The sequence below is a fragment of the Salmo trutta genome, chromosome 17, assembly GCF_901001165.1.
Source record: "Salmo trutta chromosome 17, fSalTru1.1, whole genome shotgun sequence".
In the NCBI taxonomy this organism is placed as follows: Eukaryota; Metazoa; Chordata; class Actinopteri; order Salmoniformes; family Salmonidae; genus Salmo; species Salmo trutta.
In genome coordinates, this window is record NC_042973.1 from 40,467,414 (window position 1) to 40,491,511 (window position 24,098).

General features: G+C 42.5%; 1 protein-coding gene across 2 annotated transcripts in view; it reads left to right on the forward strand.

Moving 5' to 3' along the window:
- LOC115152190 (ankyrin repeat and BTB/POZ domain-containing protein BTBD11-B) overlaps positions 1–24,098 on the forward strand; it is a 137,098-nt gene that overhangs the window by 94,491 nt on the left and 18,509 nt on the right. For both annotated transcript variants that reach the window (XM_029696772.1, XM_029696771.1), the window contains exons 3-5: positions 12,881–13,085; positions 18,472–18,624; positions 18,941–19,106. In XM_029696772.1, coding sequence (XP_029552632.1) covers positions 12,881–13,085; positions 18,472–18,624; positions 18,941–19,106 — 524 coding nt within the window. The remainder of the gene's footprint in view (positions 1–12,880; positions 13,086–18,471; positions 18,625–18,940; positions 19,107–24,098) is intronic.

Genomic DNA, 24,098 nt, shown 5'->3' on the forward strand with positions numbered 1-24,098 from the left:
TTCAGCCCAAGGGCACAACGGCCACTGTCCACAAAAGTCATGGATTTTTTTTAAGGGGCATTACGGCCACACAAAGGGGATGCTGCTGGGAAATTTTAGGTATTATCAAGTGCTTGTCAAATGTTGAATGAGAGACTGATTGTGTGCCTCCTGTGCAAAAAAAAACAAAGCAGAGCTCATGCCTTTCAAATTATCATTAGAGTCGCATCATGCAGCCTTAGAATGTATTAAAAATCAAAACATATAGCCCAACGTTTGTATCACAACTAAAGTTGCATAAATACCTCTAAATTAAGGATATAGGAGGACCTGTTACTTTGTTAACCGCTCAACACAAAATAGCTGCATGTGCGCACTCCCTCAAATAGTTTGGAGAAAATCTCCTTTCTATTTTATTCAGCTCTGTTCAATTGTATTCTTCATACTATAAAATAATATAAAATAATACCACGGAATTCTAAGCAAATCTTGTCTGCTAAATGAACTAGTGTAGCCCACAGCCATAAGGCATAGCCAGATCAGGACCTAACATAAGGACAACTCAGAGGATGTTATTCTGTTCTTCTGAAATAGACTACATTTTCTTCATATCATGTTTCTTTTGACCTGTTTAAAATAAATAATGGATTTATTGTGAAGGTGTAGGCTATATTACATGGATTTATTAGACTTCTTAAATTGTAGATGTTCCAAAGGTCTGCATCAGTAGCTTGTAGGCGCTCACCGGCTGGCAAAATGTTATTACACACACACAGGGTTCAATTCTTGGGCCGACTCTCTTCTCTGTATATATCAATGATATCGCTCTTGCTGCTGGTGATTCTCTGATCCACCTCTACACAGACGACACCATTCTGTTTTCTTCTGGCCCTTCTTTGGACACTGTGTTAACTAACCTCCAGACGAACTTCAATGCCATACAACTCTCCTTCCGTGGCCTATAACTGCTCTTAAATACAAGTAAAACTAAATGCATGCTCTTCAACCGATCGCTGCCTGCACCTGCCCGCCCGTCCAGCATCACTACTCTGGACGGTTCTGACTTAGAATATGTGGACAACTACAAATACCTAGGTATCTGGTTAGACTATAAACTCTCCTTCCAGACTCACATAAAACATCTCCAATCCAAAGTTAAATCTAGAATTGGCTTTCTATTTCTGCTGCCAAACATACCCTCGTAAAACTGACCATCTTACCGATCCTCGACTTTGGCGATTTCATTTACAAAATAGCCTCCAACACCCTACTCAACAAATTGGATGCAGTCTATCACAGTGCCATCCGTTTTGTCACCAAAGCCCCATATACTACCCACCACTGCGACCTGTACGCTCTCGTTGGCTGGCCCTCACTTCATACTCGTTGCCAAACCCACTGGCTCCAGGTCATCTGCAAGACCCTGCTAGGTAAAGTCCCGCCTTATCTCTGCTCGCTGGTCACCATAGCTGCACCCACCCGTAGCACGCATTCCAGCAGGTATATTTCACTTGTCACCCCCAAAGCCAATTCCTCCTTTGGCCGCCTCTCCTTCCAGTTCTCTGCTGCCAATGACTGAAACAAACTACAAAAATCTCTGAAACTGGAAACACTTATCTCCCTCACTAGCTTTAAGCACCAGCTGTCAGAGCAGCTCACAGATCACTGCACCTGTACATAGCCCATCTTTAATTTAGCCCAAACAACTACCTCTTCCCCTACTGTATTTTTTTTTATTTTTAATTTTGCTCCTTTGCACCCTAGTATTTCTACTTTGCACACTCTTCTACTGTCAAATCTACCATTCCAGTGTTTTAATTGCTATATTGTATTTACTTCGCCACCATAGCCTATTTATTGCCTTTACCTCCCTTATCTCACTTAATTTGCTCACATTGTATATATACTTATTTTTGTACTGTATTATTGACTGTATGTGTGTTTTAATCCATGTGTAACTCTGTGTTGTTATATGTGTCGAACTGCTTTGCTTTATCTTGGCCAGGTCGCAGTTGTAAATGAGAACTTGTTCTCAACTTGCCTACCTGGTTAAATAAAGGTGAAATAAAAAAATAAATAAACAAGTTGCCTGTCACGTTCGTCGTAATGAGCGGACCAAGGCGCAGCGTGAGTTGAGTTCCACATACTTTATTTCACAGTGAAACTACAAAAACAATAACCATAACGTGGATGCCGTTGCGCAATAAAACACTAACACAAACAATATCCCACAAACGCAGGTGGGGAAAAGGGCTACCTAAATATGATTCCCAATTAGAGGTAATGATTACCAGCTGCCTGTAATTGGGAACCATACAAACCACCAACATAGAAATACAAACGCTAGAAACCCCCCTAGTCACGCTCTGACCTATACAGCATAGAGAACCCAGAGGGCTCTCTATGGTTAGGGCGTGACATTGCCACCAAAACTGAGTTCCAACCAGGCATTTTACATTCAAAACATGTTGTATTCAATTGCGATGTCCTTATATTCAAAGGTAAATGTATTTTTATAATTTAGTATCTCCATGGCAATGGGTTTCAATTAGCACTGGCTCTTATCAACCAAACATTCTAATTCCAACATTCTACCTAATTGTTTGGTTTGATTGTGTAATGTCATCATGTTTTAATGTAGTTGTAATTTCATGCTGTCATATAAAAATAAAATAATTGACCATAAAGTACAGTGACTAGATTGTATTGGGATGACATCAAATTCAAATGTTATTATATGTTTGCCACCCAGAACCATCATGGCAGTGGCGTTTACAATCAATATACTGTACTGCCCTAGCCCGGATTCCAGTCTGTTTGTGTTCTATTGCCAACACCTTATGGAATTGTCATGTTTGGCATTTTAAAATTCATCACAGGACATACAGATACGTCAATGTCAACCCAGGCCTTTTTCTATAATTTTTTTTTGTCCTGATGTCACAGTTGATGAAATCAGTATGTTGGTCCTCTCTTTCTTCCAAGCATTGATTTAGCAGAGCTCTGCCTAAGTGCAGGTTGTCCACAGTTCACACTGCTAATGGTCATTCACAGAGAGAGAGAGAAGAGAGAGAGAGAGAGAAGGGCAACCAGTGAAGAACAAACACCATTGTAAATACAACCCATATTTCTTTATTTTTCCTTTTGTACTTTAACTATTTGCACATCGTTACACCATTGTATTTGAAATGTCTTTATTATTTTGGAACTTTTGTGAGTGTAATGTTTACTGTTCATTTTTTTATGATTTATTTCACTTTTGTTTATTATTTATTTCACTTGCTTTGGCAATGTTGACATATGTTTCCCATTCCAATAAAGCCCCTTGAATCGAATTGAATTGAGAGAGCAAGTGTTATGTTGGGAGTTACGAGTCATACCAGGACATTGGTCATCTTCTTGCATTCGGGTGCTGAATGTGAATGTAAAGCCAAGACCTCAACAGTCAGCAGTGGACCTTACTTACACGTAGCTCCCTGAAGGAAATCCTTTTGGCAGCAGAGTGTCATTGCGCTGTAGGATTTTTCATCTGTGCACTTGAGCACTGAAGGTTGCTCTGACTGAGAATGTTCTGGCATTCTTCCTGTACTGTACATACACACATGCACAGATAAGCAGCAACATTCTCATCTTGATAATATCATTATGTTTGTCAGCTGTACTGTCAAGATAGCAATCACTCCTCTCTTTTCTTTTAATCTTATTTTGATCTCTAATAGGCAGAACCATCTGTTGGTTAAACACATGTAGGAATTTATGTCCTGGGTCCCTCTCTGCTTGCACTCAATGCACTGTGTGTGCTTCTATCCACTCTCCTGCAACAACATGTTGGTGTGTCTGTATCTGCATTCAGCTGCATGCACTAATCAAATAATAACAATCATTTGGTAGGTGCTTATATTTGCCTTGTTTCACACAAGTGTGTATTGTAAGCTTGTGTGAAATGGAAATGTGTTCATCTATAATCTATAGCGCTGTGGCATGGTGATTTTAGGTCTCTGAGGGATGCACAGACAGGCCCAGCACTAGGTCACTCTGTTCCCTTCTCAAAGCCTGCAGTATGACTCCTCAGCCCAAGAGCATTTAAGGAAGGACTGTAATCTGTGATGTAGTGGTGCCCATGATGACTAGGATCATTTATGATGATGAGCTCTGATTTACTGTACTGCAATGTTTTCTTGATTCTGGCAAATCAAACCCACAGTTTAACCTGCTATGTTCCTGTGCTTCTGTCAGAGCCTTGGAGAGAAGCGTCCTGGACCTACACAGGCCACTCACAATTAAACACGATCATGGCTGATTGACAGCAAATCCTCCAAAATAGCTGTGATTTCCCCTGCGCAAATTTGTAGACTACACTACACATTCTCCAAATGCTAAGACAAGATCTGATTAGAAGTTGTAGACAAACTATAGCCAATGCCATTTCACATTTGTATCTAGCTAGTACTGGTAAATGAATAGTTTAGTCATGGCTCCAGTGAGACGTTCTCAGCCGCTACCCCATTAAATAGTCATTACACATCATGCTTGAATGAGCGCTTGGCTGTTATGTGGGCACTGAATAGCTGGTAACTGACCTCTCAGATGCCAACACTCATAAATCCCCCTTGTAAATATAAGCAGTGCGATTGTACTCCTGAGAAGTTATCTTTTGATGAGAGCGCCTCAGCCTGTCGATAAAGTGGATGGTGCCCTGTAGAACACTTGAAAAAAGCATTATGAATAGACTAGAGCTATCTCTAGCCTGTCTTGTCTCCTACCTCGGTGCTCATTGTTGATGTAAAGAATGAGCTTGGTTGGATGAGACATTGATTACTAGCAGTGGCTTGAATCCCATGAATCGACTAATGGCATTGTAGACTAGCTCTTGAGGCTAACACAAAGGACAGTCCAGTGTTCATGGTGAAATGGTAGCTCTAGCAGATACTCCAAGTTTCCTTATTTCCATCTGTATCTGTATTTGTATTTATTATGGGTCCCCATTAGCTAACGCCAAGGCAATAGCTACACTTCCTGGGGTCCAAACACATTAAGGCACTTACATTACATATAAAACAAAAGATAAAACAGTACGTCATATAGCATTATTACACCACTACATATATATACAATACAAAATGTATAATAACACCATACAACAATATTGCAATGTACGTGTGTATAGAATGCGTACGCTAGTGCTTGTGTGCGTATATGTGTGTGTCCGTACTTTTGTGTGTGTCTTTTCACAGTCCTCGCTGTTCCATAAGGGGTATTTTTATCTTTTTTTTTTTTTATCTGATTCTACTGCTTGCATCAGTTATCTCACGCAGAGTTCCATGTAGGCATGGCTCTATATAGTTCTGTGTGCCTCCCATAGTCTGTTCTGGACTTGGGGATTGTGAAGAGACCTCTGGTGGCATGTTTTGTGGGGTATGCATGAGTGTCCGTAGTTTAAATAGACAGCTTGGTGCATTCAGCTTGTCAACACTTCTTACAAAAACAAGTAGTGATGAAGTCAATCTCTCCTCCACTTTCAGCCATCTGTAGCAGATGGGTGGTTGTTTTACTGCACTTCTAGAAGAAGCTCATTGTCTGTGAAGCCTATGGCACTGTGCTGTGCCAGACAGTATTGCTGTTGGGTTGTTGGGTTTAGTAATCTCACTCCTCAGCCCGACGGCTGCCTGCCTGCCTGCCTGCCCGCCACCCCACTCCAGGAAATGTCACATGCCAGCGTCAATAAGAGATGAGAATGTCTATTACCCCATCGCCCTGAGCTGCCCACCTCAGTCCCCGCTCCTTCCACTGCTCATGAGGGCACTATTAGCCTGGTTGCCATCTCTGTTCAGCTATTACATGCCACTCCTGTCATTTGTCAAAGAGTGGAATGTTAGTTAAAAAGACTGGTACCGAGGCTAGGGCACTATTACACTGTATTCCCATTTGTACAATTAGTGTGTGTGTACGTGTGTGTGTGTGTGCGTGTACGTGTGTGTGTGTGTGCGTGTGTGTGTGTGTGTGTGCGTGCATGCGTGCGTGTGTGTGTGTGTGCATTTGTGTGTGTGTGTGCAGGCTTTCATGCATGCATGTTCAATGTCATCATACTGTTCCATACAATGCTGCACTGTTTCCCTTATCAGTCGAGCACTGACATCTTTCAGGTCTGCTGGCAGGGAGATAGACTGTTGATTCCCAACATCCAATTCCCCCTTTTAGTGATGCCTCCACATCTCTCATTGTCACGGCAAAATGGAATCTTGGCAGTAGTCAAGCCGCACAATTATGATGCTAAACAAGCCGTTTGTCTCTTTGAATGACTGTCCCCATAGAAGCATCCCTTTATTGGTACAACTGCTAGTTGTTGTTTCCACTGAATGAGTTTGGTGAGAAATAGATCCTTCTGAAAGAACACTCTTTAGTCTTTAATTGAATGCAATGTGTTGTGATTGTGGAACAGACCCTTATGTGTGAATGTGAAACCAATGGAACGTGCCATTACAGTATTACTTGGTTGACAAAGACTAGCACAATGTCATTCTATATCAGGAAAATATACAGTATGTTTGTCTGATGATTAATAATATTACATACATAATATGTGTTTTTCTGTTATGTACAGTACCAGTCAAAAGTTTGGACACATCTACTCATTCAAGGGTTTTTCTTAATTTTTGTATTATTTTCTACATTGTAGAATAACAGTGAAGACATCACAACTATGAAATAACACATATGGAATCATGTAGTAACCAAAGCAAGTGTTCAACAAATCAAAATATATTTTATATTTGAGATTCTTCAAAGTAGCCACCATTTGCCTTGATAACAGCTTTGCACACTCTTGGCATTCTCTCAACCAGCTACACCTGGAATGCTTTTCCAACGGTCTTGAAGGAGTTCCCACATATGCTGAGCACTTCTTGGCTGCTTTTCCTTCACTCTGCGGTCCAACTCATCCCAAACCATCTCAGTTGGGTTGAGGTCGGGTGATTGTGGAGGCCAGGTCATCTGATGCAGCACTCCATCACTCTACTTCTTGGTCAAATAGCCCTTACACAGCCTGGAGGTGTGTTTTGGGTCATTGTCCTGTTGAAAAACAAATGATAGTCCCACTAAGCGGAAACCAGATGGGATGGCGTACCGCTGCAGAATGCTGTGGCAGCCATGCTGGTTAAGTGTGTCTTGAATTCTAAATAAATCACACACTATCACACCTCCTCTATGCTTGACGGTGGGAACCACACATGCGGAGATCATCCATTCACCTACTCTGCATCTCACAAAGACACAACGGTTAGAACCAAAAATCAAATATTTGGACTCATCAGACCAAAGGACAGATTTCCACCGGTCTAATGTCCATTGCCTCGTGTTTCTTGGCCCAAGCAAGTCCTTGGTGTCCTTTAGTAGTGATTTCTTTTCAGCAATTTGACCATGAAGGCCTGATTCACACAAGTCTCCTCTGAACAGTTGATGTTGAGTTGTGTCTGTTACTTGAATTCTGTGAAGCATTTATTTGGGCTGCAATCTGAGGTGCAGTTAACTCTAATGAACTTATCCTCTACACCAGAGGTAACTCTGGGTCTTCCTTTCCTGTGGCGGTCCTCATCAAATCAAATCAAATCAAAATCAAATCAAATCAAATTTATTTATATAGCCCTCGTATATCAGCTGAAATCTCAAAGTGCTGTACAGAAACCCAGCCTAAAACCCCAAACAGCAAGCAATGCATGTGAAAGAGGCACGGTGGCTAGGAAAAACTCCCTAGGAAAAACTCCCTAGAAAGGCCAAAAACCTAGGAAGAAACCTAGAGAGGAACCAGGCTATGAGGGGTGGCCAGTCCTCTTCTGGCTGTGCCGGGTGGATATTATAACAGAACATGGTCAAGATGTTAAAATGTTCATAAATGACCAGCATGGTCAAATAATAATAATCATTGTAGTTGTCGAGGGTGCAACAAGAACGTCCGGTGAACAGGTCAGGGTTCCGTAGTCGCAGGCAGAACAGTTGAAACTGGAGCAGCAGCATGGCCAGGTGGACTGGGGACAGCAAGGAGTCATCATGCCAGGTAGTCCCGAAGCATGGTCCTAGGGCTCAGGTCCTCCGAGAGAAAGAAAGAAAGAGAGAAGGAGAGAATTAGAGAGAGCATATTTAAATTCACACAGGACACCGGATAAGACAAGAGAATACTCCAGATGAAACAGACTGACCCTAGCCCCCCGGCACATAAACTACTGCAGCATAAATACTGGAGGCTGAGACAGGAGGGATCAGAAGACACTGTGGCCCCATCCGATGATACCCCCGGACAGGGCCAAACAGGCAGGATATAACCCCACCCACTTTGCCAAAGCACAGCCCCCACACCACTAGAGGGATGTCTACAACCACCAACTTACCGTCCGAAGACAAGGCCGAGTATAGCCCACAAAAATCTCCGCCATGGCACAACCCAAGGGGGGGGGCGCCAACCCAGACAGGAAGACCACGTCAGTGACTCAACCCACTCAAGTGACGCACCCCTCCCATGGACGGCATGGAAGAACACCAGTAAGTCAGTGACTCAGCCCCTGTAATAGGGTTAGAGGCAGAGAATCCCAGTGGAAAGAGGGGAACCGGCAAGGCAGAGACAGCAAGGGCGGTTCGTTGCTCCAGCCTTTCCGTTCACCTTCACACTCCTGGGCCAGACTACACTTAATCATAGGACCTACTGAAGAGATAAGTCTTCAGTAAAGACTTAAAGGTTGAGACTGAGTCTGCGTCTCTCACATGGGTAGGCAGACCATTCCATAAAAATAGAGCTCTATAGGAGAAAGCCCTACCTCCAGCCGTTTGCTTAGAAATTCTAGGGACAATTAGGAGGCCTGCGTCTTGTGACCGTAGCGTACGTGTAGGTATGTACGGCAGGACCAAATCGGAAAGATAGGTAGGAGCAAGCCCATGTAATGCTTTGTAGGTTAGCAGTAAAACCTTGAAATCAGCCCTTGCCTTAACAGGAAGCCAGTGTAGGGAGGCTAGCACTGGAGTAATATGATCAAATTTTTTGGTTCTAGTCAGGATTCTAGCAGCCGTATTTAGCACTAACTGAAGTTTGTTTAGTGCTTTATCCGGGTAGCCGGAAAGTAGAGCATTGCAGTAGTCCAGCCTAGAAGTAACAAAAGCATGGATTAATTTTTCTGCGTCATTTTTGGACAGAAAGTTTGATTTTTGCAATGTTACGTAGATGGAAAAAAGCTGTCCTTGAAACAGTCTTGATATGTTCTTCAAAAGAGAGATCAGGGTCCAGAGTAACACCGAGGTCCTTCACAGTTTTATTTGAGACGACTGTACAACCATCCAGATTAATTGTCAGATTGAACAGAAGATCTCTTTGTTTCTTGGGACCTAGAACAAGCATCTCTGTTTTGTCCGAGTTTAAAAGTAGAAAGTTTGCAGCCATCCACTTCCTTATGTCTGAAACACAGGCTTCTAGCGAGGGCAATTTTGGAGCTTCACCATGTTTCATTGAAATGTACAGCTGTGTGTCGTCCGCATAGCAGTGAAATTTAACATTATGTTTTCGAATGACATCCCCAAGAGGTAAAATATATAGTGAAAACAACAGTGGTCCTAAAACGGAACCTTGAGGAACACCGAAATTTACAATTGATTTGTCAGAGGACAAACCATTCACAGAGACAAACTGATATCTTTCCGACAGATAAGATCTAAACCAGGCCAGAACTTGTCCATGTAGACCAATTTGGGTTTCCAATCTCTCCAAAAGAATGTGGTGATCGATGGTATCAAAAGATCTAGAACTAGCACTAAGATCTAGAAGCACGAGGACAGATGCAGAGCCTCGGTCTGACGTCATTAAAAGGTCATTTACCACCTTCACAAGTGCAGTCTCAGTGCTATGATGGGGTCTAAAACCAAACTGAAGCGTTTCGTATACATTCTTTGTCTTCAGGAAGGCAGTGAGTTGCTGTGCAACAGCTTTTTCTAAAATTTTTGAGAGGAATGGAAGATTCGATATAGGCCGATAGTTTTTTATAATTTCTGGGTCAAGATTCGGCATTTTCAGGAGAGGCTTTATTACTGCCACTTTTAGTGAGCTTGGTACACATCCGGTGGAAAGAGAGCCGTTTATTATGTTCAACATAGGAGGGCCAAGCACAGGAAGCAGCTCTTTCAGTAGTTTAGTTGGAATAGGGTCCAGTATGCAGCTTGAGGGTTTGGAGGCCATGATTATTTTCATCATTGTGTCAAGAGATATAGTACTTTAGTATCTCCCTTGAGCCAAGGTCCTGGCAGAGTTGTGCAGACTCAGGACAATGGAGCTTTGGAGGAATACCCAGATTTAAAGAGGTGTCCGTAATTTGCTTTCTAATGATCATGATCTTTTCCTCAAAGAAGTTCATAAATGTATTACTGCTGAAGTGAAAGCCATCCTCCATTTGCGAATGCTGCTTTTTAGTTAGCTTTGCGACATTATCAAAAAGAAATTTCGGATTGTTCTTATTTTCCTCAATTAAGTTGGAAAAATAGGATGATCGAGCAGCAGTGAGGGCTCTTCGATACTGCACGGTACTGTCTTTCCAAGCTAGTCGGAAGACTTCCAGTTTGGTGTGGCGCCATTTCCGTTCCAATTTTCTGGAAGCTTGCTTCAGAGCTCGTGTATTTTTTGTATACCAGGGAGCTAGTTTCTTATGGCAGATGTTTTTAATTTTTAGGGGTGCAACTGCATCTAGGGTATTGCGCAAGGTTAAATTGAGTTCCTCGGTTAGGTGGTTAACTGATTTTTGTCCTCTGACGTCCTTGGGTAGGCAGAGGGAGTCTGGAAGGGCATCAAGGAATCTTTGGGTTGTGTGAGAATTTATAGCACAACTTTTAATGCTCCTTGGTTGGGGTCTGAGCAGATTATTTGTTGCAATTGTAAACGCAATAAAATGGTGGTCCGATAATCCAGGATTATGAGGAAAAACATTAAGATCCACGACATTTATTCCATGGGACAAAACTAGGTCCAGAGTATGACTGTGGCAGTGAGTAGGTCCAGAGACATGTTGGACAAAACACACTGAGTCGATGATGGCTCCGAAAGCCTTTTGGAGTGGGTCTGTGGACTTTTCCATGTGAATGTTAAAGTCACCAAAAATTAGAATATTATCTGCTATGACTACAAGATCCGATAGGAATTCAGGGAACTCAGTGAGGAACACTGCATATGGCCCAGGAGGCCTGTAAACAGTAGCTATAAAAAGTGAGTGAGTAGGCTGCATAGATTTCATGACTAGAAGCTCATGAGAGCCAGTTTCATCATAGCGCTTGATGGTTTTTGTGACTCAGTTGGTAGAGCATGGTGTTTGCAAGGCCAGGGTTGTGGGTTCGATTCCCACGGGGACCAGTACGGAAAAAAATGTATAAAATGTATGCATTCACTACTGTAAGTCGCTCTGGTTAAGAGCGTCTGCTAAATTACTAAAATGTAAAATGTAAATGTGTGACTGCACTCAAAGAAACTTTAAAAGTTCTTGAAATTTTCCGGATTGACTGACCTTCATGTAACGATGGACTGTCGTTTCTCTTTACTTATTTGAGCTGTTCTTGCCATAATATGGACTTGGTCTTTTACCAAATAGGGTTGGTTATCTTCCGTATACCACCCCTACCTTATCACAACACAACTGATTGGCTCAAACGCATTAAGATGGAAGGAAATTCCACAAATGAACTTTTAACAAGGCACACCTGTTAATTGAAATGCATTCATGAAGCCGGTTGAGAGAATGGCAAGAGTGTGCAAATCTGTCATCAGGGCAAAAAGGTGGCTACTTTAAAGAATCTCAAATATAAAGTATATTTTGATTTGTTTAACACTTTTTTGGTTACTACATGATTCCATATGTGTTATTTCATAGTTTTGATGTCTTCACTATTATTCTACAATGTAGAAATACAAAATAAAGAAAAACCTTTGAATGAGTAAGTGTGTTCAAACTTTTGACTGGAACTGTATATATATAGTAACAGAAGTGTACGGGGTGATAGGGCCCAGGGGTTTCAGAATGTCCTGCCATGATAGAGATGTAGAAGTATATAGCCTACAGTATGTTTCTAATGCAAAGTAATATAGAAAATGTGTTTCTTCCCTATACAGTAGCAAAAGGGTGAGGACTAATACTTGTTGTGTCAATGAGTTAAATACTGCAGCCTTTGAAACCCACGTTCAGTTTTACTGATTCTCAGTGGGATTGTATCTGGGCCCAGCTGTCTCATTGTCTGGCTTCCACGTCTGCGTGGCATTAGAAGGCAATATGTCGTGTCCCTTCAGCCCAGTAAAAAGTTTGTGGGAAACAGTTTTTGGCAAAGAGTGTTTGCATACTAAGCGTCTGGAGAATATTCTAATTTTATGAGGAAATCTTTTTAAGCAGAGAGTTTGAGTGCCACTGTAGGCCCTTAAAGTACAGGAGGATTATGCAGAGCATGAGTAAATAGCAAGGAGAGTATTATGTATATAAATATTAATATTTTATAGAAACCATTCGTGGCTACGTTTTTACTCGACGAAAGCTCCTTTTAGAGAAGATAGTTATGAACCCTGTCTGTCTGTCTGTCTGTCTGTCTGTTTTCAGGGTGTTTCTTCACCATGGGGTCTAGACATTCCCAGTATAATCTATCGCCCCTTACAGTGTGTTGCGTGTATGCGTGTATGCGTGTGTGTGTGTGTGTGTATGTGTGTGTGTGTATGCGTGTGTGTATGCGTGTGTGTATGCGTGTGTGTGTGTGTGTGTGTGTGTGCGTGCGTGCGTGCGTGCATGCGTGTGTGTGTGTGCAGGTGGACATTCCCTCCATTTCTTGATTACCTTCTTTTTGTCCAGCTCCTGATATTAATATGGATGTGCGTACCCCCCCATCCTTTCATTGTGCACTGCAGGTGACCTGGTCTCCCGGGCCATGCACCACCTCCAGCCGCTGCATGTGAAGAGCCACAGCAACGGGACGCCCATCCACCAGAAGAGCAGCTCAGTGCACTGGGAGCCTGAGGCGCTCTATACCCTCTGCTACTTCATGCACTGTCCCCAGATGGAGTGGGAGAACCCCAACATAGAACCCTCCAAGGTTACCCTGCAGACAGAGAGGTAACACACAGAAACAAACACAAACAAGCAGGAACACAGTGACGGACACACTCACACACCTCATGGGATATACAGTATTCAAAGTATTCACATTTTCTTACGTTACAGCCTTTCTCTAATATTGATTAAATAAATAAAAAAGTCTTCATCAATCTACACACAATACCCCACTATGGCAAATTATGCAAATGCATAAACAACAGAAATACCTTATTTACATAAGTATTCAGACCCTTTGCTATGATACTCGAAATTGAGCTCAGGTGCATCCTGTTTCCATTGATCCTGCTTGAGATGTTTCTACAACTTGATTGGAGTCCACCTGTGGAAAATTCAATTGATTGGACATGATTTGGAAATGCACACACCTATCTATATAAGGTCCCACAGTTGACACTGCATGTCAGCAAAAACCAAGTCATGAGGTCGAAGGAAGTGTCCGTAGAGCTCACAGACAGGATTGTGTCGAGGCACAGATCTGGGGAAGGGTACAAAAAAGATTATGCAGCATTGAAGGTCCCCAAGGACACAGTGGTCTCCATCATTCCTAAATGGAAGAAGTTTGGAACCACCAAGACCCTTCCTAGTGCTGGCCAAACTGAGCAATTGGGGCAGAAGGAACTTTGTCAGGGCGATGATCAAGAACCTGATGGTCACTCTGACAGAGCTCGAGAGTTCCTCTGTGGAGATGGGAGAACCTTCCAGAAGGACAACCATCTCTACAGCACTCTACCAATCAGGCCTTTATGGTAGAGTGACCAGACGGAAGCCACTCCTCAGTAAAAGGCACATGACTTGGAGTTTGCCAAAAGCCACCTAAAGACTCTCAGACAATGAGAAACAAGATTCTCTGGTCTAATGAAACCAAGATTAAACTCTTTGGCCTCTTTGGCCTTAAAACCTCTTGAAGCGCTCATCCCGCATGCAGGATCAACATCCAGCGAAAAATCATATCGCCATATTCATAACCGAACCATAGCAAAATGTAATATTTTTTTTCTTCTCAAATATAGGACTATTTTATATCGTTTTATAGATACACCTCTCCTGAATCGAACCACGTTGTCCGATTTCAAAAAGGCTTTACAGCAAAAGCAAAACATTAGATTATGTTAGAGGAGTATACCGTCAAAGTAGCCACATAGCCATTTTCCGACCAACCACATGCATCACAAATAACCAAAAAACAGCTAAATGCAGCACTAACCTTTGACAATCTTCATCAGATGACACTCCTAGGACATCATGTTACACAATACATGCATTCTTTTGTTCGATAAAGTTCATATTTATATATAAAAACAGCATTTTACATCAGCGCGTGACGTTGAGAAACTATTTTCCCTCAAATGCATCCGGTGAATAAGCACTACAATTTACTAAATTACTATTCGAAAACATTTTTAAAATGTAATATTGTCATTCAAAGAATTATAGATTAACATCTCGTGAAAGCACCCGCATTGCCAGATTTAAAAATAACTTTACTGGGAAATCACACTTTGCAATAAAAGGGGATGCTATACTCAGAAAAATAGGCTAGCGATACAGGTCAGCGCCATCTTGGAACAATCGAATATCAAATCTACTCTTGTATACTATTGTAAATATTCCCTTACTTTGATTATCTTCATCAGAAGGCACTTCCAGGAATCCCAGGTCCACAACAAATGTAGTTTTGTTCGAAAAAGTTAATAATTTATGTCCCAATAGCTTCTTCTTGTTAGCGCGTTCCGAAGGCTACTCAAAATGTACCGTAGTGCGCGGGACTTCTCCTCACGAATGTGCAAAAAAAAAATATTTAAGTTCGTTCAAACATGTCAAACGTTGTATAACATAAATCTTTAGGGCCTTTTTCAACCAGAGCTTCAATAATATTCAAGGGGGACGGTTGCATTGTCTTTCTAAACTTTTCGAATGTGGAGGGTAGCCAGGGGCGCCCGTGTCATAATGGTAATGGCCCTCCCCCTATGACCAAGTTCCACAGCCTCTCATTCGGTCAGTTTGTACCGTAGAAGACTCAAACCACTTTGTAAAGACTGGGGACATCTAGTGGAAGCCATAGGAAGTGCTCAATGAATCCTAACTCACGGTGTGTTTTATAGGCAAACTGCTGAAGTTGAGTCCGCAAATCAGATTTCCACTTCCTGTTAGGATCTGTCTCGGGGTTTTGACTGCCATATGAGTTCTGTTATACTCACAGACACCATTCAAACAGTTTTAGAATCTTTAGGGTGTTTTCTATCCACATCTACTAATTATATGCATATCCTAGCTTCTGAGTTTGAGTAGGAGGCCGTTTAAAATGGGCATGTATTTTTTTCAAAAATCGCTGTAGCGTGCGTCAAGAGGTTAAACTCTTAGGCCTTCCCTCTGGCTCAGTTGGTAGAGCATGGTGTTTGCAACGCCAGCATGGTGTGTGCAACGCCAGGGTTGTGGGTTTGATTCCCAGGGGGGGCCAGTACAAAAAATAAAAATAAAAAATAAAAAAAATGCATGAAATGAAATGTATGCATTCACAACTGTAAGTCGCTCTGGATAAGAGCATCTGCTAAATGACTAAAATGTAAATGAATGCTAAGCATCACGTCTAGAGGAAACATGGCACCATCCCTACGGTGAAGCATGGTGGTGGCAGCATCACGCTGTGGGGATGTTTTTCAGCAGTAGGGACTGGGAGACTAGTAAGGATCGAGACAAAGATGAACAGAGCAAAGTACAGAGCGATCCTCGATGAAAACCTGCTCCAGAGCGTTCAGGATCTCAGACTGGGGCGACGGTTCACCTTCCAACAGGACAACGACCCTAAGCACACATCCAAGACAACGCAGGAGTCGCTTCGGGACAATGTCCTTGAGTGGCCCAGCCAGAGCACGGACTTGAACCCGATTGAACATCTCTGGAGAGACCTGAAAACAGCTGTGCATCAACGCTCCCCATCCAACCTGACAGAGCTTAAGAGGATCTGCAGAGAAGAATGGGAGAAACTTCCCAAATACAGGTGTGCCAAGCTTGTAGCATCATACCCAAGAAGACTCGAGGCAGTAATCACAACCAAAGTACTAAGTAAAGGGTCTGAATATTTATGTAAATGTGGTATTTTCGTTTTTATTTTTAATAAATTAGAAAACATTTCTAAAATCCTGTTTTTGCTTTGTCATTATTAAGTATTGTGTGTAGATGAGGGGGGGGAAAAGGGATTTAATCCATTTTAGAATAAGGCTGTAACGTAACAAAATGTGGAAAAAGTCAAGGGATCTGAATACTTTCCGATTGCACTGTACATGGGCTGTTATGTTGATGGTGTAGATAGACAGTTAGGATTCACATTCATCCATTCATTAGACGACTAAGACACAAATGTCACGGTAGTCCTTTCATTCTGTGGTGAACCAAAGCCATTCTGAAGTACGCGACAGACACCTCCTGCGTTTAGCTTTCACAGTGAGCCTCAAGTCTCCCACACGTCCCTTAACCAGATGTTTTCCTATAGAGGAAAAATATTTAAATGGAGTCAATTGACAGCTTGTTAATGTACATTAAGCCCTAACAATCACATGCAGGGGAAATCAGCAGGAAATGATTATTGAAACACGTATGGCTTTACTAAATTGCTTTCACTGACATAGTCATTACATTTCAATACAAGTAATAGGCTGTATGGGGTCCATGTTTTAGAATGGTATTATGCGTTACCCAACATTTCCATTGTGTCGATTTTGAGATCCCTCCTATACCTTACAATTTTTAAAACTGCGAAACTGCTATCTATAGCTATCTATCTACACTGTTCATATTTACACTGGCTTGGAGTTTTATCTGGCCAGGTCACCTGGTGAGGAAACGCTCCTATACATTATATAACCTCACAGGACCAGAATGTTCTGACGATATGAGGAAACCTCTGTCAGGGGAAGGGGAAATGGGTGAATAAGCTGACAGTTGATGCAGAGCAGGTCTCCTCCGGGGCTCTACACTTTACAGCCTTGTAATGGAGAACTAACTACTAATGTGTCTTCCAGGTCTCCTTCCTCAGTCTGCTTCAGCTCTGAGCACCACAAAGAAAGGTTCCTAATGAACAGATTTGTAGGGCAAAATTGGGAAAGCTGCGTGATTCCAATCGTGTTTTAAAACCTCGCCTAGGTCGACACTTAATTGGAAATCTTCAAAGAGAATGGTCGGAAACACGTCTTAAAGCTAGCCCGTGAACTATGTCTGAGCTTTTCTGTTGGTTTTGTAGTGGAATATATTGGCCGATAAAGTGTACACTACTTCATGATGTGGTGTTGTGTCTTTTGAAACGCTGGTACAAATTGTGTCATAGTGCCTCAAGGTCACATGTTTCCCAGGACTTTGAAGGGAGTCATTTATATTTGCATATGTGCAGTGATGAAAATTTGAATAATTAAATAGCAGGATTCTCCCTCAGGCTAGAATACTACTGATGAATGACAGATTGATTATAAGTGACAAATATATGACAGATGTACAGCCATTCGGAAAGTATTCAGACCCCTTCAATTTTTAGACATTTTGCTACGTTACAGCCTAATTCTAAAATAGATTAAATAAATAAAAATCCTCAGCAATCTACACACAATACGCCATAATGACTAAGCGAAAATAGGTTTTTAGAATGTTTTGCTAATTTGTTAAAAATGAAAAACAGAAATACCTTATTTACATAAGTATTTAGACCCTTTGCTATGAGACTCAAAATTGAGCTCAGATGCTTCCTGTTTCCATTGATTATTGATTATTAAAATTTGATTATTAAAATGTCTAAAATCCTGTTGTTGCTTTGTCATTATTGGGTATTGTATGTAGATCTATGAGGGGAAAACAACAACAATTGAATCAATTTTAAATAAGGCTGTAAACCTACCAATATATGGAAAAAGTCAAGGGGTCTGAATACTTTCCCGAAGCCAGTGTATATGTAGGAGTGAAGCTGGGGCTGGACATTCAAGGCATTGAGCTATCTTGTGTGAGATAATAAGCAGTGATCTAGAGTCACATCAGTATTATTCAATATTAACATTACATGTATATTCATATTAATAGTAATAATGTCTATGACCGACAGGTGCATATACATATTCAAATGTTTCTCCATCCTCTAAGGAACAAATACAGTTAAATGGGAACCAGATATTAGGGTCTCTAAATAAAGGAGTAGCATAACTTTGCTCCAAGACACTGATCTCAAGTCACTTTTAAATGACAATGGTTAGAATGTGTGTAAGCTAAGCTGATCCAAGATCTGTACCTAAACCAGGACAACTTTTACCTGTACCAGTCAGCCCATAGCTGATATTGATGACTCCTGTGTCCGTGTGTGTGTGTGTGTGTGTGCGTACGTGCGTGCGTGCGTGCGTGTCTGCAGGCCTTTCCTAGTGCTTCCTCCCCTGATGGAGTGGATCAGGGTGTCGGTGGCTCACGCGGAGCACCGCCGCAGCTTCTCAGTGGACAGTGACGACATCCGGCAGGCCGCCAGGCTGCTACTGCCAGGGGTGGACTGTGAACCACGCCAGCTCAAGTACGGCTTGGAAACACACACACGGCACGCAGGCTCGATACACCCACACTCAACAATATGAACTCAAACAGACACATGCACACACACTACGACGGATGGACCCATGTGCACGCTCACGCACACACATGCACACACACACATATACACACACACGCACTCAAACACACACACTCGAACACACACACACACCTCTCATACAGTTGTTATTTGTCCTCACATTGACACAAATCATTTAACACACAAATCATTTCTGTCCAGAATCAGTGTCGCACTAAATTCAGCTCATTGATTTCCTTTGCTGTGATTTCCCTACCAGGACGGATGACTGTTTCTGTGCTTCCCGCAAGCTGGATGCAGCCTCCACGGAGGCTAAGTTCCTCCAGGACCTGGGCTTCCGTATGCTCAACTGTGGCCGGACCGACCTGGTGAAACAGGCTGTCAATCTGCTGGGGCCTGACGGCATCAACAGCATGAGCGAACAGGTTAGTTAGACACACACATACAAACACGCACACACACACATGCAGACACACACACACACACACACATTCACAGGCACACACGCATACATACACATGCACAAATGCATGCATGCACGCGCGCCAGCACACACATGCGCCTGCGCACACACACACACTGCCTGGGGAACAGAACATAGAGCAGACATAACGCAAAACCAAGCAGACACCTTGCAGGCAGGCAAACACTGGCAAAGATGCTTACACACACAAACACATGCACCCCTTCAGCCTCATGTACACATGGATGGATGCCCACGCCCACAACCACCCACCCATGTTCTCAACTCAATTTGACCTGCCACTTTTTTTCTGCTCTGTGGTAAACGTGTGAAACTCAGTATTGCCCACTCTCTCCTACACACATCAGTCCATTGGGACAACACACACACACAGCTATGTCTTGCTATACTTGTGAGGACTTTAACTCTAAATGTAACCTTAATCCTGCCCCACTCATTGTTGTATTTTTGCTGCTGGTGTTTTCTCTAAGATTTGGAAAGTGGCACATGTCCTCCCTCTGAATAAAGGCCGGAGATCCTTCTGATTTACATAATTATTGCTCAAAGTTATCTTGCTTAGCCAAGGTACTAGAATCCCTGACCAACTCCCAGCTAAGAAATGTTTTACCTTCTCACTCTATTCGAAATATGCGCTAGTCTGGTTTTAGATGATGTGTTGAATTGGCTAGATCATAAAAAACATTGTGCTGCCCTATTTATAGACCTTTCCAAGGCATTTGACACCATTGACGATTCCCTACTCATTCAAAAACTGTTTGAAATGGGCCTGGACAAGGAATCATGCAAATGGTTTAAGAGCTATCTAAGAGACAGGACACAAAGTGTGCTTTCTGATGGGGTCAATTCTAATTTCCTCAATATTACAAAAAGTGTACCACAGGGGTCGGTATTGGGACCTGTTCTCTTTACTATTTATATAAATAAGATTGGTCTATGTATTAAATCCTGTAATATTCATCTTTATGCAGACGGTACGTTTATGTATGCCATTGTTCCAACTGTAGACCAGGCATTGTTAGAGCTGCAATCTGATTTTGTTGCATTACATAAATCCCTACTTAATGCGGGCAAAACTAAATATTGTTCTCTAATTCATGGCACTCTCAATGAGTGTGTTCCCGCCTAAAAATATCTCGGTGTCTGGATTGATAAAGATTTTACATTTAAATGATGAGCGAGTTAAAAAGCTAAGATATAAAGTGGGCTTCTGTTTTAAAAATAGATCTTGCCTCACCATGAACAGCAGGAATAAGTTTTAATACATATCACTGCATCCTGTATCAGAAGGTGAGCTGGACCTCGCTAAAGTCCTGTAGAACACTTCATTACTCGATTCTTGTTTACAAAGCTCTGCTCTACAAACTTTCAACATACACTATATATAGAAAAGTATGTGGACACCCCTTCAAATTAGTGGATTCGGCTATTTTAGCCACAGCTGTTGCTGACAGGTGTATAAAATTGAGCACACAGCCTTGCAATCTCCATAGACAAACATTGGCAGTAGAATGGCTTTACTGAAGACCTCAGTGACTTTCAATGTGGCACCGTCATAGGATGCCAACTTTCCAACAAGTCAGTTTGTAAAATGTATGTCCTGCTAGAGCAGCCCTGGTCAACTATAAGTGCTGTTATTGTGAAGGGGAAACGTCTAGGAGCAACAACGGCTCAGCCACGAAGTGGTAGGCCACACAAGCTTACAGAACGGGACTGCCGAGTGCTGAAGTGCGTAGAGAGCAAAAATCGTCTGTCCTCGGTTGCAACACTCACTATCGAGTTCCAAACTGCCTCTGGAAGCAATGTCAGCACAAGAACTGTTTGTCGGGAGCGTCATGAAATGGGTTTCCATGGCTGAGCACCCGCACACAAGCCTAATGCTAAGGGTTGGCTGGAGTGGTGTAAAGCTCGCCACCATTGGATTCTGGAGCAGTGGAAACGCGTTCTCTGGAGTGATGAATCACGCTTCACCATCTGGCAGTCCAACGGACGAATCTGGGTTTGGGGGATGCCAGGAGAACGCTACCTGCCTGACTGCATAGTGCCAACTGTAAAGTTTGGTGGAGGAGGAATAATGGTATTGGGCTGTTTTTCATGGTTCAGGTGAGGCCCTTAGTTCCAGTGAAGGGAATTTATATTTATTTATTTTTTGTAACCCCTTTTTCTCCCCCATTGTGTGATATCCAATTGGTAGTTACAGTCTTGTCAAATTGCTGCAACTCCCTTACGGACTCAGGAGAGGCGAAGGTTGAGAGCCATGCATCCTCCGAAACACGACCCTGCCAAGCCACACTTCTTCTTGACACACTGCCCGCTTAACCCGGAAGCCAGCCACACCAACGTGTCGGAGGAAACACCGTCCAACTGGCGACCATGTCAGCGTGCATGTGCCCGGCCCGCCACAGGAGTCGCTAGAGTGCGATGGGACAGGAACATTCCTGCCGGCCAAACCCTCCCCTAACCCGGACGATGCTGGGCCAATTGTGTGCCGCCCCATGGGTCTCCCGGTCATGGCCGGCTGTGACACAGCCCTGGATTGAACCCTGATCTGTAGTGACGCCTCTAGCACTGTGATGCAGTGCCTTAGACCACTGCGCCACTCGGGAGGCCCGTGAAGGGAAATCTTAATGCAACAGCAAATAATTAGATTTTAGACAAATCTGTGCTTCCAACTTTGTGGCAACAGTCTGGGGAAGGCCCTTTCGTGTTTCAGCATGACAATGCCCCCATGCACAAAGTGAGGTCCATACAGAAATAGTTTGTTGAGATCAGTGCGGAAGAACTTGACTGGCCTGCACAGAGCCTTGACCTCAACCCCATCGAATAACTTTGGGATGAATTGGAACGCCAACTGCGAGCCAGGCCTAAGCGCACAACATCAGTGCCGATCTCACTAATGCTCTTGTCGCTGAATGGAAGCAAGTACCCGCAGCAATGTTCCCAACATCTAGTGGAAAGCCTTCACGGAAGAGTGGAGGCTGTTATAGCAGCAAAGGGGGGACCAACTCCATATTAATGCCCATGATTTTGGAATGAGATGTTCGACGAGAAGGTGTCCACATACTTTTGGTTATGTAGTGTATCTCACTTCGCTGTTGAAATATAAAAATATGTTTGCAGGGTAGGTTAACTCTTGAGATCCCGCTTGTCTCCACAAAGTTGGTCAATCCACCTTTAGTTTTAAGGCACCACAGTTATGGAATACTTTACAAAACAAATTACACCGGGATTCCCTGTGCCGATAGGGCAGTTTAAAACTCTGTTGTTACATTTAATTAAAGTATGCAATTGTTTCAATTGACTATTATTACTTGTTGTAATAACCTGATGTAATGTATTTACAGTTAAAGTCGGAAGTTTACATACACTTAGGTTGGAGTCATTAAAACTTGTTTTTCAACCACTCCACAAATGTCTTGTTAACAAACTATAGTTTTGGCAAGTTGGTTAGGACATCTACTTTGTGCATGACACCATACGTTTTTCCAACAATTGTTTACAGACAAATTATTTCACTTATAATTCACTGTATCACAATTCCAGGGGGTCAGAAGTTTACATACACTAAGTTGACTGTGCCCTTACAACTTGGAAAATTCCAGAAAATTATGTCATGGCTTTAGAAGCTTCTGATAGGCTAATTGACATCATTTGAGTCAATTGGAGGTGTACCTGTGGATGTATTTCAAGGCCTACCTTCAAACTCAGTGCCTCTTTGCTTGACATCATGGGAAAATCAAAAGAAATCAGCCAAGACCTCAGAAAAAAAATTGTAGACCTCCACAAGTCTGGTTCATCCTTGGGAGCAATTTCCAAACGCCTGAAGGTACCTCGTTCATCTGTACAAACAATAGTACGCAAGTATAAACACCATGGGACCACGCAGCCATCATACTGCTCAGGAAGGAGACGTGTTCTGTCTCCTAGAGATGAACGTACGTGCAAATCAATCCCAGAACAACAGCAAAAGACCTTGTGAAGATGCTGGAGGAAACAGGTACAAAAGTATCTATATCCAGGGGATGCTTGCAAGCCGAAGAACACCATCCCAACCGTGAAGCACGGGGGTGGCAGCATCATGATGTGGGGGTGCTTTGCTGCAGGAGGGACTGGTGCACTTTCAAAATAGATGGCATAATGAGGACACAACTGGGCAGAACAGAACTGTGGGCAGAACTGAAAAAGTGTGTGCGAGCAAGCAGGCCTACAAACCTGACTCAGTTACACCAGCACTGTCAGGAGGAATGGGCCAAAATTCACCAAACGTATTGTGGGAAGCTTGTGAAAGGCAACCCGAAATGTTTGACCCAAGTTAAACAATTTAAAGGCAATGCTACCAAATACTAATTGAGTGTATGTAAACTTCTGACACACTGGGAATGTGATGAAAGAAATAAAAGCTTAAATAATGTAACGGTCATCGTACGTAATGGACCAAGGCGCAGCGGGTTGAGTGCTCATCTTAACTTTATTTGAACACGTAACAAACAAAACAATCGAACGAACAGTGTTGCAGGCTAACACAGCAGTGCAACAACACAACTTCCCACAAAGGGACAGGTGAAACAGGGCTACCTAAGTATGACTCTCAATCAGCAACAACGATGTACAGCTGTTCCTGATTGAGAGCCATACCAGGCCAACACAAAGAAATACACAACATAGAAAACCATAGAAATACAAAACAAGAACATTACCCAAAACCCCCGGAACATATAAATCAAACACCCCTCTTACATAAATACATATACCATTAAACCCCGAACCACATAAAACAAATACCTCCTGTCACGTCCTGACCAAACTACAATAAACAATAACCCCTTATACTGGTCAGGACGTGACAAATAAATCATTCTCTCTACTATTATTCTAACATTTCACATTCCTAAAATAAAGTGATGATCCTAACTGACCTAAGACAGGGAATTTTTAC